At 36.0% G+C, this 15,004-nt stretch overlaps 1 protein-coding gene across 1 annotated transcript in view; it reads left to right on the forward strand.

Moving 5' to 3' along the window:
• Positions 1 to 15,004, forward strand: part of SCN7A (sodium voltage-gated channel alpha subunit 7) — an 87,744-nt gene that overhangs the window by 59,331 nt on the left and 13,409 nt on the right. The window contains exons 16-20 of the mRNA XM_036319674.1: positions 2,991 to 3,428; positions 7,175 to 7,280; positions 9,177 to 9,331; positions 12,299 to 12,472; positions 13,802 to 13,906. Of these exons, the coding sequence (XP_036175567.1) occupies positions 2,991 to 3,428; positions 7,175 to 7,280; positions 9,177 to 9,331; positions 12,299 to 12,472; positions 13,802 to 13,906 (978 nt within the window). The remainder of the gene's footprint in view (positions 1 to 2,990; positions 3,429 to 7,174; positions 7,281 to 9,176; positions 9,332 to 12,298; positions 12,473 to 13,801; positions 13,907 to 15,004) is intronic.

Raw genomic sequence — 15,004 nt, forward strand, 5'->3', positions numbered from 1 at the left:
ACTCTACAGTGTAAAAGTTCTTCATTTGCCCCAAAGTTCCAGTGTATTTTGAACTTTATTTTCATATGTGACATTCCTAGTACATATATATGTATGCATGTATATGTGCGTGTGGGTAATTGTGTGTGTGTATGTGTGTATCCATGACATAAAAAATTTCAGATTGTAAGCTCTTAAAAATATAATTGTTGTAGCATAATTTTCCTTGTCCAAATTCTGGCACAAAATCTATTCTTTTATTTATTCTACGATTAATTCATTTTCAACATGTATTTGTTTATCACTAAGGCTGTGCTTCACATCGTGCTAGCTGTCTACTTAAGAGAAAATGTGGTTCCTGCTCTTATGAAGCTTATCGTCATGAAATCCTTACCTAACACCCTTTTCTTATTTGTCACCATGCCTAATACTTAACCAAACCAAGGGGGGAGGTGGCAGGGAAAAAGAAACAACCAACTACCTTAAATTATATTTGGTCTTGCTCTTTTACATCCTGAACTTATTGTCCTTTGAGAATGACGGAGAGGCTAATAGTGAAGTTCCTATAAGGGTCATTGAGCTTGTCAAGGGAGGAAAAATCACATGAGAAAAATCACATGAATCTCAGGGGATATTGGCATTTGATCTTGTATTTTCAGTTATGTGTTGTTTTTCATTTTCAGTTTGCCCTCAGAGACTCTGTCACTGGAGGTTCTAGAATATATTATCAGTTGTTCAGATATTATCACCTGTAAGAAATTTCCAATTTTGAGCCATCCACATTTTATTGCTCCACCAAAATATTGCAAAGATTATGATTATCTATGTGATGACAATATTTGCAATAAAATTTTAGTTTTCCATATGAGTCTTACTTGAACTTTATTCCTACCTACATATATATATATATATATATATATATATATATATATATATATATATATATATATATATAAAGATATAGGTACAAGCAGTCCATTAGGACTGAACACTATATGGTGGGCAGTTCATGTTTTCTTGGGTGTGTAAATGCATGAGAAGGACAGTAATTAGAGTATCTGAGAACTTCATCTCTTCACATAGATGCACAATTCTGAGAGAAGTTTTAACAAATGAGTGTTTGGAGATCTTCATAGACTTGTTTTATTTTATATACACACTAGAGGCCCAGTGCACGAAATTCGTGCAGGGGTGTGTGTCCCTCAGCCTGGTCTGCACCCTCTCCAATCTGGGAACCCTTGGGGGATGTCTGACTGCCGGCAGTGGGACATCCCTCTCACAATCAGGGACCACTAACTCCTAACCACTTGCCTGCCTGCCTGCCTGATTGCCTCTAATTGCCTCTGCCTGCCTGCCTGATCACCCCTAACAACCTCTGCCTGCCTGCCTGATTGCCCCTAATTGCCTCTGCCTGCCAGCCTGATCACCCCCAACTGCCGTCCCCTGCAGGCCTGATTGCCTCCAACTGCTCTCCCTTGCCAGCCTGATTGCTCCCAACTGCCCTCCCATGCCAACCTGATCGCTCCCAACAGCCTTCCCCTGCTGGCCTGATCTTGCCCCTAACTGCTTGCTCCCCTGCCAGCCTGATCACCCCTAACTGCCTCTGCCTTAGCCCCTGCCACTGTGGCTTTGTCCGGAAGAAAGTCAGACATCCGGAAGGTGTCCAGTTGACCTGGTCTAATTAGCATATTACCCTTTTATTAGTATAGATTAATTGTCAGTATACTTTTTTAAGAGTAGATCTTAATGTTTGAAAAAATCAGAAACACTGGCAAAAAAACGTTATGTAAGTTTATATACAGTAGTTCCTTCAATAATGTCATTCACATAATGTTGTTTCAGCCACCCACCCATGACCCTGAAGTCGAATAAGCAGATTGGAAAATAATTGTCTTGTTTTTATTAATGTTTTTTACATGTGTGTATAGCTCACATTTATTTTATTGTTTACTAGTAGAAATGTTTTGGATCTTTACTTAGAAGTTTGGTGATGTTTTGTGACCAGAAATATGCTGTAATAACTTAGCTCTTATACCTATTAGCCCATGTTAAAATTGGTTTTATGTTATTTTACTTAAAGTCACAGTTTTCAAGGTCCTATGAATGATGTTAAATGAGGACTTACTATATATACATATTCTTACACATGATGCATGCCATTTGAACTTTGTGCTCTAAAATAATATGTAAAGCATAAAATGAACTAACTCTTAAGCTCATATATCTGAAGATAGAAGAGGAAACTTCCATAATAGACAATTATGCTCAAATTATTACTTTAAGTCTAAGAGAATAATTGATGTTAATTTTCAACACTAGAATCCAAAAACAGCATCTATACCTTATAACTATAAACAAGATGAAAATCTGATTCTCTGGAAACTGAACATACATAGATCATATTTCTTAGTGATAGTAAAATCAAAATATATATTATCATAGAGTTTGAATAACTTGCAAGTATTATTAATAATAATTTTTCTATTATTTCTCTTATTTGGCCAAAATTATTACTAAAAGTAATCAATTAACCTACCCAACCCCTATCCTTGCATAGGTCCAGAAATATTAGATGTGGGCCACAGAACCAGGAGTAGATGCCTCCCAGGGAGATTCCCTATGGGTTTGCAGAATCCAAGAAGATATCATTATACATCTGGGATAGAGCAGAAGTCAGCCGCTTTGAGTAGCAATTCATTTTCTCACCTTGCCAGAGGTAGCTTGGCTCAGTAAAAGAAAACAAGCTTTAAAATAAAACAGACTTGACTTCAATCTGTGTGACCTTTGATATTTAACATCTATAAAACTTGCCTGTTTCCTCTAGAAAAGAGAAACAAATATTTCATAGAATGTTGTGACCTTCAGTTGAGTTCTAACTATACAAATCTCTAGCACAGCACCTGACCTATTATAGATGAGTATGAACTGAATGGTATTATAGTTAATATGCTGTTTTCAAATCTTAGCTGAAAAAATGAGATTCACTTAACCTCATTTACTTCTTCTTTTAGATACTTTACCTGTTTCTGGCTTTGGTGATCTCCTTTAGCTCATGCAATGCTGCAACGCATGCAGAGAATGAAGAAGCCAAAAATCTCCAGTGTGCAATGGCAAGAATTAAAAAAGGGATATGCAATGTGCTTTCTAAAATATTATGTAAAAGACTAAATGTTCCCAAGGACACAGTGGACAATGTAAATGACACGCATGTTAAAGAGAATATTTCTGGCCATACTCTTTCTGAATTGAGCAACACTGAAGATGTCCTCAAGGACAAGGGAAAAAGCAGTGGCACAGAGAAAACCACAGTGACTGAAAATGAGAGTCAGTCACTTATCCCCAGTCCAAGTGCCTCTGAAACTGTACCAATTGCTTCCGGAGAATCTGATATAGAAAATCTGGATAATAAGGAGATTCAGAGCAAATCAGGTTACGGCAGCAGCAAAGAGGTAAGATATTTCAATATCTGGATTGCTTATTATTAATTTAGGGCATTGTTGATATGAAGGTGAATCAGCACTGAAGTTCCAGCGTTACATTGCCCATTCAATCCTAGCAATAGCACTCTTTACTCCTGATCTTATGATCTTGATCAAGCTGCTTAAACTTTATAAACTTCAGTTTATAGATGAGGATAAAATTGTATCTATTTCTAATAGAAAGAAAGATTTCCCAGCCAGATTGGCTCAGTGGTTGAGTGTTGACCTATGAACCAAAAGGTCACTGTTCTATTCCCAGGTCCCGGTCCATGCAGGTGTTGCAGACTTGATCCCTAGTGTGGGGCATGCAGGAGGCAGCCAATCAATGATTCTCTCTCATCATTGATGTTTCTATCTCTCTCCCTCTCTCTTCCTCTCTGAAATCAATAAAATATATTTAAAAATAAAAAAATAAAAAAAAGATTAAGAACAGTAGTGCATATAACAATGCCCATAATATAGTAAGCACTTCACAAAAATTGGATATTATCATGATAAAATAATATATATATTAATAAACAGGCAGTGTAGGGTGATGTTAAGCATACTGAAGAAAACTAAATTTTCAAAATCAATTTGTCCTACTGGATAAATCATTAAACTCTTCTAGGCATCTTTAAATTGTGAGATTGGACTACAACATCCTAAGATACATTAATGCTTGCTAAAATTGTAAGATTCTTGTCAGTTCATTTCTGCAACATATTTTATAACATATGTAATTAAATTGGACTAATGAATAGAGAGAAACCAACGGTTTGATTTGGGAACAGTTGTAGCTTTATAAACTCCTGGACAAAAAAAAAAAAAAAAAAAAGAAACTATAAAAGAAGGGTAGATATTGCTGTTCACTTGCTTTTCACATGTGACATACATCGTACTGGATACAGTTTTATTGTATTCATTTGAAAGCAGCATAATGTCTTAGTAGGAGATATAGTTTAATAGAAAGCTACAATCTACCTAGATCACAATGGCACTGTGGGCTTTTTGCGTTGAAACTAACGAGGGACTCCTCTCAGATTACTCATAGACACCAGGGAGAGAGAGGCAACGGATGTCTCTTTACAGGTCCCCAACTCTCCAGCACCACCTTATCTTCCAAACCTCTTCTGGCTTGGCAGCCACTATGGGCAATAACTTCTGAAACTGGCCTTATAGAAGGGGTTGAATTTCAATTATTCAGAGGGTTTCTAGCTTTAGTAAAGGCATCTTTGTTTTAGAGAAACTTTCATTCTTTAGCATACTCAATCTCAGATTCCTTTTTTATTTTTATTGATTTCATCGAGGAAGGGAAAGGGTGAGAGAGAGATGAAAACATCAATGATGAGATAAAATCATTGATCGGCTGCTTCCTGCATGCCCTACCCTGGGGATCAAGCCCACAGCCCAGGCATGTGCCCTGACTGGGTATTGAATCGTGACCTCCTGGTTCATAGGTCAATGCTCAAGCACTGAGCCATGCTGGCTGGGTTCTCAGGTTCCTTTTTAAAAAAAATGTTTTTTTAAGTATGCTTTTATTTATTTCAGAGAGAGGAAGGAGAGGGAGAGAGAGAGATAGAAACATCAATGATGAGAGAGAATCATTGATCAGCTGCCTCCTGCATGCCCCCTAGTGGGGATCAAGCCCGCAAAACCTGCATGGGCCTTGACCTCCTGGTTCATGGGTCAATGTTCAACCACTGAACCACACCAGCCAGGCTCAGGCTCTTCTTCTTTTTTAAAAAAATAATACCATTATGAAAAAAACAGAGAAAATTCCTCTCCAGCACAATTCTATATCTTTACTTAAGACCTTGACTATCATCCATCTCTGGGCAAAATTTCTATTTATCACAGCACATCACATAAAGATGTTCTTGGAAACTCCTTTCCAAATCTCATTAAAAAGTCTGTGATATAAAGAGGTAAAGGAAGGAAGAAATGAAATATAATTGGATATGTTGAGGTTGCAGAAGTTTGTAATTTATGCTGCATACTTATTTGGTTCTATTGATTGGTTAGCTACTCATAGATTTGTTCACATATTTGTATGTTTTTAGTTACATATTTAATTTAATTAGACACTTTCCAGATTACATAGCTCATGAGTACCTAGGATGTTGATATACCAAGTGCCAAAGAATAAAATATAAAAATCACATGTGATTTGGTAATTCAGAGATATATACTCTCATTTCTTTGGAATTTAAACTTGCAGCTTTTTAAATTACAAATATGTAACTAAATTTTATAACAATAACATCAAACTTTAAATTGGGTTTTATAGCTTTTCACTATGTAGCAATATATCATGGCTATTTTTTCATGCCATTAAATCTTCTACTAAAATAAACTATATATAATTTTGAATCTTAATTGATTTATTTGTAAATTTAAAATAATACATACTAAAAGGAGTTTGGAAAAAATCACATCAAAGTGTTTAGGTGCAATGGTTTTAAGAACTCTAAAAAAACATAAATATAATATTAATTTGTTTATTGTCTTCATCTAAATCAGTGCATGGCTATAGCCTTTAGTTAATCAGAAATAAAGGAAATTTAAGAGAAATGAAATTATAAAAATGATTTATTTAAAAGGAATATTCAGTTGGACATATTTTTTAAATTGAGCACCATACTGTCTTACTGAAAATTGCCATTAAGGTTTAAGCAAACAAAGCTTCCTGATTATATTGGTTAACATTTTTTTGTGCATAAGAGGAAGAAGTAGGACAAAATATTTATAATTTCCTTTTTTACATAATCTACTAGAGCTTTCCTTAATTTTTAAGAAATAAGATTGATTTTCTTCCAAATGTTTTAAACACATATCTTAATTTTTAAAATTAGAAAATGATTTGATAAGCTATTAACTTTGGGATCTTGGTCATTTTAAAACATGATATGTTGTATGTCCACTTTTCAGTAAGGTGCAAGAAAGCATTGTGGGAAAATCATTTTAAGAAGAGGACAAGCATGGCACTTGCATTGTTACCACATGTACAAAGTCATGACTACCTTATCCTAGCCAGTCTTGAACTTCAGTCAAGAATAGAGTGGGGGGAAATGTCAATCTCTGCAACTAGCCTCTTTACATAGTCCTGGTACCACTTTCCCAGGTCTATTATTGACCCTATTCCTTGTGCCATTTCGTCATTTCGCTTCAGGATAACCTCAATCAGTCTCACTGTATGATGAAATACCTAAGAATGTCTGGACTGGATTTTACAGTAAATACTAAGTACACCCTTGTCTGCCCATCTTTAGCATCAAGGGGTGATTTATTCTGATGCTATTCATCTAATTGAAATAGCATACTGGAAAATTTGTGAATAACTTCAAGAAAACTTTGGAACTCAAATCCTTTTGGAAATTGGAGATAGCCTATACATCATTTGGGAGAACAGTGTTATTAACTAAATGTCAATTTTAATTTAACATACATTTTATCTTCTTTTTTCTTTTTGAAGTGGTGATGGAAAAAATAAAATAAAAAATAAAAGTCAATTAAATTTTAAAAATTATTTTATCTTAAATTAATTTTTAAAATAATTTTAACACCATTAATCACAGAGATATATACACATTTTAATATTAATCATGAACTTGGCCTAAAATCTTTTAAACCTGATAATGGTATTCATAATTATCTTATCTAAAAATGAGATGAACTGTAACTACAGTGAGTGAATGAAACTTTATTAACATTTTTGGTGGGACTTTCCTTTTCAGAAAGTAAAGCCATCTAGCTCATCTGAATGCAGTACAGTTGATATTGCTATCTCTGAAGAAGAAGAAATGATCAATGAGCATGAGAAGCCAAAGCATCCTAAAAACAGTAAGAAAAATTTCCTTTGGATATTATACTGCAACTAGTAGCCTAGTGCATGAAATTCATGCATGGGCAGCGGGGGGAGGGATGGAGGGAGTTGTCCCTCCGCCTGGCCTGCACCCACTCCAATCTGGGACCCCTCGGGGGATGTCCGACTGCAGGTTTAAACCTCTCACAATCCGGGACTATTAGTATAGATTAGACTAAGTTTCTCTTAACCTAAATAATACTATTGGATATATTTTTAATTATAGAAAACTTATTAATTTGGCTAAGGAATACACACAGTGTGTGTGCACATGCCCATCTGAATCCTGACAGAAAACTAAAATAACTATCAAGAAAAAAAGTTAACATTGGAAAAAAGGAAATGGGGCCACTTTCTAGGGAATCTAATGCGGTAGTTAAGAGTGTGGGCTGTTGCCCTAGCTGGTTTGGCTCAGTGGATAGAGAGTCAGCCTGCGGACTGAAGGTCCCAGTTTCAGTTCCGGTTAAGGACACATGCCAGGGTTTCGGGAACAGTCCCTAGTGGTGCAGGAGGCAGCCAGTCAATGATTCTCTCATCACTGATGTTTCTGTCTCTCTCTCCCTCTCCCTTCCTCTTTGAAATCAATAAAAATTAAAAATAATTATTAAAAAAAGAGTGTGGGCTCTGGAATCAGAAAGCCTGAATTCAAATCCCAGGGCTCTACTTTTACCCTCTCTCTGACTCATTTCCTTATATGTAAAATGAAGGTAATAACAAAACTTACTTTATAGGATTGTTAAAACAAATTGAATTAGGCTTATGTGTATATGTATTTTCATGCTTTGTGGAATGGAGTCAACATTTAAATATTCATATGAAAGCATCCTTAACTGTCATAGAAAAACAAATCATGTAATAGTGATATATTTTTACATTCCACATGATTGTTAAGAAAAATATAAGGCTTCAGTTGGTTGACTCACAAGATATGTAACATACATCTCTTAATGACATAATTAAAAGTACCCTCCTAGGAAGATTAACAAATGGCTACAGGTTCTAGTCCTTTGAAATGACTGGACATCATCAAAATGGAAACTGCTAAATGCTCAAATTTCTATACTCAAAATAAGCATCTGCTCTTAGTAGCTAAGTTGTAGGACTTGTTTCATCCAAAACAAGGGAGGAATTATTTCCTTTTTTTAAATTTGACCAAAGACATATACATTGATATTAGGTAAAATTCTAAAATAATAAGTATTGATTTAAACTCCACCCATCACCATTTCCTCATTTTTTTTACAGGTTAATCATTCTCTTCTCCTTAGGTTTCCTTATGCTAACTCTCTTGACCAGAAAATAGAGTTCAAAACCCATGCACATGTACCCTACTCACAAAGTACACCATCATCTAGGTTAGCTCCTCAGCTAATCTCAAACAAAATTCCCATTTGCATACCGTCTAAGGATTGAAATCAATTTAACTAATATTAATACCTCTTGACATTTAATAAATATTTGCGAATTTAAGTGGGAAAACTTGTTATGCCATGGGAATCTTTAGAGAATGCATTTTTCAGGTGTTATATGAATGTGATATTCAAAAGATGTTGTATGTGTGTGATTAAAAGAAAATTTTTTTTTGTAGAAGTAGTAGTACTAGTAGGGGATAAATTCTACTCTCAGACGCTGTCCTGCAGGTTTAGGGAATGTGCTGCCTTTCATAATTTTTTTTAATTTCCAAATCACAAGTTAAGTTTTTGTGTTTTTTTCCTCAGTGATTGCAGTGTTCAGTACAGCAGGAGTAAAAATCAAATGCTTGTAAGTCAGAGACCACCTATATTAGATTCTGTAAAGCACATGGTAGAAACTTTGAGATGTTTATTTATTTCATGAATTGTCAAGAATTTTTTTAACAGTTTTATTCTTGACAGGTTATGAACGAAGATCTTCAGCAGGTCAAGTTAGTAGAGAATCCAAGAGAGGAAAAATTTGGCGAAACATAAGGAAAACCTGCTGCAAGATTGTAGAAAACAGTTTTTTTAAGTGTTTCATTGGCCTTGTCACTTTGCTCAGCACAGGTGCTCTGGTAAGTGAGGGTATGTGAGATTTTTATGGGAAAAGTATATCAGAAGTCTGTTAATTTGTAAAGTCACCATAACAAATTAGTTTCCACCCTAATATTTATTATTATACCATCATAGTTCATAATCTGTGATTTTAGTTTTAAAAGACATACATTATAATTTCTTTAAAATCTGTATAGGCATCATTTAATATTAAATGAATAATACAATTCTAAAATATATTAATAACAGTGGGTAAAGGAATGTTAAAAGACACTTAATTCTTCTTATTTTAATAAAGTTTCATATAAGAAACAAAGTTTAGGCTTCCTGTCAAGATGGCGGCATAGGTAAACTCGGTATTTGCATCCTCCCACAACCACATGAAAATTGCAACTAAACTACAGAACAGCCATCATTCAGGACTTCCTGGAATATAGCTAAACAGAAGTCCTACAGCTAAAGATATAAAGAAGAAGACATACTGAGATTGGTAGGAGCGATGAAGATGCTGAATGAGCTGGTTCCACACCCAAGTGTGGCAGATAAAAGTTGGAAGGGATATCTTGGCTTGTGGAGGGATCCCCTGAGGAACTAGGGTTCCAAGCTCCACACCAGGCCCCCCAGCCCAGGGTTCCAGTGTCAGGAAGAGAAGTTTCCATAACTTCTGGCTATAAAAACCAGTGGGGATTTTGGCTGGGTGAGAAAGAAGACTGCTGAAGTCCCGGGGGTTTTTCTTAAAGCAACGGTCGCCAACTGGTGGTCTGCAGACCACTGGTGGTCCATGAAGTCCGAAAGGTTGGCGATCACTGTTTTAAAGGGTCCATGCATGGACTTAGACTCATTCATTCTGAGCTTCTGCATTGTGGGAGCACCTTCAAAGTCATCAGGGACATACAGGGAGGAACTGAATTATCCAGCATCAGGGCAAGAGCTGGAGGGACAGCTTTTTCCCAGCTAGAAGTGCTGGAAGAGGCCATTGTTCCTTTTCAGAGCCTCCCCCTGACAGAGCCAGCAGGCAGGGACCATATCTGAGTCTCCATCAACCTGGCCCCACCCTGGTGATTCCCTGAGACTTCATCTCACTCAACGCATTTCCAGTAGCTTTACCACATGAATGGTCTGTCTTGGTTCATGCTTCAGACTTTCCTAAAATCTCTCAAACAAGCAGTATCTGGACTCTGTGTGCCCTGTACCTCTAGCTATTCACAGGATAATTTTTTTTATAGTAGCAAAGGATTGAAAAGCAAAAATAGCCCATAATAGGTGTTTATGGGATTATCATCCCGTGGGATACTGTGCAGCTATTTAAAAAGTGCAGGAGCTGTATGCATGCTGATATTGCAAGATATGGTAAGAAGTGAAAAAAAAAGATCTAGAATAAAGTGTATGACATGCTACATTTTAGGTAGGAAAACAAGAGAAATAGAATTATATCATTTGCTTTGTTTCATTGAAGAAGATCAGAGAAGAATACATACGAAATAGTTACCCGTGAGAGGCACAAGCTAGAGAAGATAAAGTCATGGTTGGGAACCATACTTTGTAGTACATATGTTTTTAAGTAGACTTTATATTGACATTTATTACACATTCTGAAAACCATACAAATTATAATTGTACAATATAAAGGATTTTCAAAGTAAATGCACTTGTGTGATTGTCACTTGGCTTGAGAAACAGAACATTACCAGGAATTCAGAACCACATTCTGATCCTCCACAGTCACTTCCCCACTCCGTATGGGTAGCCAGTATATGCAATTCAACTGCCATTGATTAGCTTTGCCTGTTTTTTAAATTTTTAAATTAAAGTGGAGATTTCTGTACATCTTATATTGTTTTGCATTATATGCCTATTCAAAAATTAAATAGATAGATAGATAGATAGATAGATAGATAGATAGATAGATAGATAAAAGCCAAGCGACTGGACGACCAGAATGACCGGTCGCTATGATGCTCACTGAGGCCGGCCAACCTGCCTGATTGGGGTCAGACTAGCCGGCCAAGCTCCCGTGTCCCCTTCTCCTGGACAGCTGGCCCCGATGGGTCCCGATTGGGTCCCGATCGGGGCTGGCCCGCCAGACCCCACCTATGCACAAATTTGTGCACTGGGCCTCTAGTAATAAAATAAAGTCCTTTAAAATAACTTTAGATGATACTTATAATTTGCTTTTATAGACATTTTTACTTAGTAATTGGTTCAATTAAGTCAGTAATTTTATTGTCATTTTGTATTTACTTTAGTTTAATAGTAGGTTTATGAAAATCACACCATTCTTTGAATAAGATTATTTTAATCTTTGTTTACTTTTTAACCTTGAATATACTTTGATACAAGTCTGCCTGAGATTATTAGTACTTTGTTGCCTTTTGTCAGTGCAAAAATAAAAGCACTATGAAATTGCTTTAAATGTCATTATTAAACTTTCCATCCTCCATAGAAAAACCAAGGTTGACCTTTTAAAACTGAGAAGCTTTAGAGAAACTATTATAGTTCCACTTCATATTTGTGTGTTTTAACTGGTATACCTGACTATTCCTGCAGTGAAACAAGCTTTGTGACTTTTTCTTATAATAACACTATGGATTTCTAAAAACATTTAAACCCCAATATCTGCTTTGTTATTAGCAATGCATATATCTGTGCATTGGCCACATGGAATTAGAGATAAGAGCCACATCGGATGTGACTAAAAATACTGCCTTTTATATTAAGATTGATTAACTGATATGGTCACTATTTAGAACAATTATGAGGCCAGGTTCAAACTCTATAAGAAGTGGTTCTAGGATCAATTAATGATGTCTGTTACAGGCACTGGATCAGAAAATGATACTTATGGGTTATGTGAATAAATGAAAGAGAAGTGAACCAGCCCTTGAGGCTACAATCTATGACTTTGCTCACCATCTGCTTCTTGGAGATGGCATTCCATTCCCCTCATGTGAAAAATGTATGCTAATCTGTAAATTTTTTCCCCATAGGCTTTTGAAGATATATATATCAATCAAAGAAAAACTATTAAAATCTTATTAGAATATGCTGACATGATCTTCACTTACATCTTTATTCTGGAAATGCTTCTAAAGTGGATGGCATATGGTTTTAAAGCCTATTTCACTAATGGCTGGCACAGGCTGGACTTCATGGTTGTTATTGTACGTATGTAAAACACACTTTTAAAGCTATTTGATTTGCTGTTGCTTCATTACTCTTACTCTTTTACTGTTCCATTTACTTGTATCTTCCTTTATCTCTCTATATACATTTTTAGTCACCAACATCCCATATTTCTTCATTTATAGTGTTTAATATTTATCCTTTCCTTCTCATTCTAAAACTTAAAATTCAGCACTTCATTTCTTGATTATTCTAACTGTCACCTATGCACCCACAGTTAACAAAATAGGCTTATTGCATAATATTTTGAAATTATCAGCATCCTAAAATAATTACATTCTATTTGCTCAACTTTTAAATTATATTTTCAGAATGAGACTACATATCAATTCCTTCACCAGTACCACACTGATGCCAGCAGCCAAAAATTGTCATTTGGATCACTGCAATAGCTTCCAAACTGATATTCTTGCTTCCACATTTTTCATTTATGTTGCCTTGTAATTACAGAAAATATGAAGGCACAATAAAAGTTAATCACAACTCTTCCACCTTGCTCAATCTCCATTAACATTTATTAACCTCTAATCATTTTATGCAAATATGTTTACTTTGAAAAATAACCTTACCATATTTCTATTCTTTGTGCTTATATCTTTCTTGATGCCTTTCCTCTAAAATCTAATTCTGTAAATTGTCTTAACTATATTTAGATACAGAGGAACATGTAAATATATTCAAAATTTTGTTTCAACAAATACATTGTATACTATAATTATATTGAAATAATCATGAAACTGATTTTTAATCAAATTACAAACTAAAAATGTATATAAGTATTAATCTTTAATTATAATAAAGGATAAATTATAATAAATAATAAAAAATATATATTATTTATTTTAGTAACATGTATTATTACCAGAAGATATCTTTAAATCCTCTAAGTGATTTTAACACAAAATGATATTCTTATACCTTTCTATAAGTCATTGTTAAGATGTATTGAGCCCCAACCGGTTTGGCTCAGTGGATAGAGTGTCGGCCTGCGGACTGAAAGGTTCCAGGTTCGATTCCGGTCAAGGGCATGTACCTTGGTTGCGGGCACATCCCCAGTGGGAGGTGTGCAGGAGGCAGCTGATCGATGTTTCTAACTCTCTATCCCTCTCACTTCCTCTCTGTAAAAAAATCAATAAAATATATTAAAAAAAAAAAGATGTATTGAAATATGTAGTAAAGCTTTTGCATATTTCTTGGTAGGCTTTAACTATGTATCTTTTTCTAATAAATGATAAGTTTCTTTTATAGATTGTTTTTGTTAAAGTTAAAACTAAATCCCATTAATTATTTATTTTTCATATATCTAGGTATTTTGTCTGAATTTAATAGGCAAATCTCAGGAACTAAAACTACTTATGTCCATTAAATTCCTTCGGGCACTTAGAGTTCTATCTCAATTTGAAAGAATGAAGGTAAGAGAAACGTTCCTAAACTAATCTATAACTTTTAATTTAAAATTACTAAATTTTCAAATAGGTAAAGTTTTGGAAACTTCTCATTTCTATCTTTAACAATATTAATACAAAAGAGGATATTAGCTTTGCTTACTAGGATTTTAGGTCTTCATTGTTCCTAAGATGAAAACTAATAAAAATAAGCAAAAGAAAAACACAAAAAACCAGAAACCCTAATAGTTGAGATAAACTATTTTCAGCAAGAATCTACTAGCCTCGTTCCGAAGTTCCCTTGCTTGTTAAACAAACCTGTGTGAGGGGGACAGTTTTGAATTCAACCCGGGAACGCCAAAGGTTGTGAACCAACACTTCCTGGATCAAATGCCCAACCTGTGCTGCTCCCAGATTGAGCCTCTGAAGTCCGGAGGCCGGCAGAGGAGAGCAGGGGTCCACCCTGCGTCGCAGGGTCCCCCAGCATTTGCGCCCCCTGGGGAAAGGGGTCTGCTGCTCTGCAGGAGCAGGTGGGGTGATGCCTCCTGACAGACACTCGCTGCTCGTGGGACTTAGCTTCCCCTTAGTCCTCGCATCCTCTTCCTTGTCCTCCTTGCCCCAGACACCCCTGGGGGTGATGGGAACGTGCCCCAGATGATGGTGCAGGGAGTAGGGGCCTGGTATCACACTGGTGCCTGGAGCAGAGCCCGCACACAGCCCTGCGCAGCCAGGACCCGAGAAGGGCGAGGAGCTGGACAGCACAGAGAAACTGACCATAGGTAGCTGTAGATTCCCTGGGAGTAGCATTTCCCTCTTCATGGGAGATGAGAGCCAGAAGTCACACAACATGTAGTGGGGTCTGAGCTGTAGTTGAAGAGCAGAAAATTTTTGAATTTGAGTTACATGTTGACAAGGCAAGAATGAATCTTGGAAGTTCTTTTGGTCTTACCGGGAAGATGACTAGAAGACTAACTCCCATCTTTGAGGGGCATGAGGAGCTGATGTACAACATAGAAACCTTATTCCAGGCAGGAATGGCTCACCTCCCTTCAGCCCTGCAGTTACTTGGTTATTCTGGGACCCTCTGTGTTTGGAGACTGAAATTTCATAACATGCTCTTTACAG

Source organism: Myotis myotis, unplaced genomic scaffold, assembly GCF_014108235.1.
Source record: "Myotis myotis isolate mMyoMyo1 unplaced genomic scaffold, mMyoMyo1.p scaffold_m19_p_8, whole genome shotgun sequence".
Taxonomy (NCBI): Eukaryota; Metazoa; Chordata; class Mammalia; order Chiroptera; family Vespertilionidae; genus Myotis; species Myotis myotis.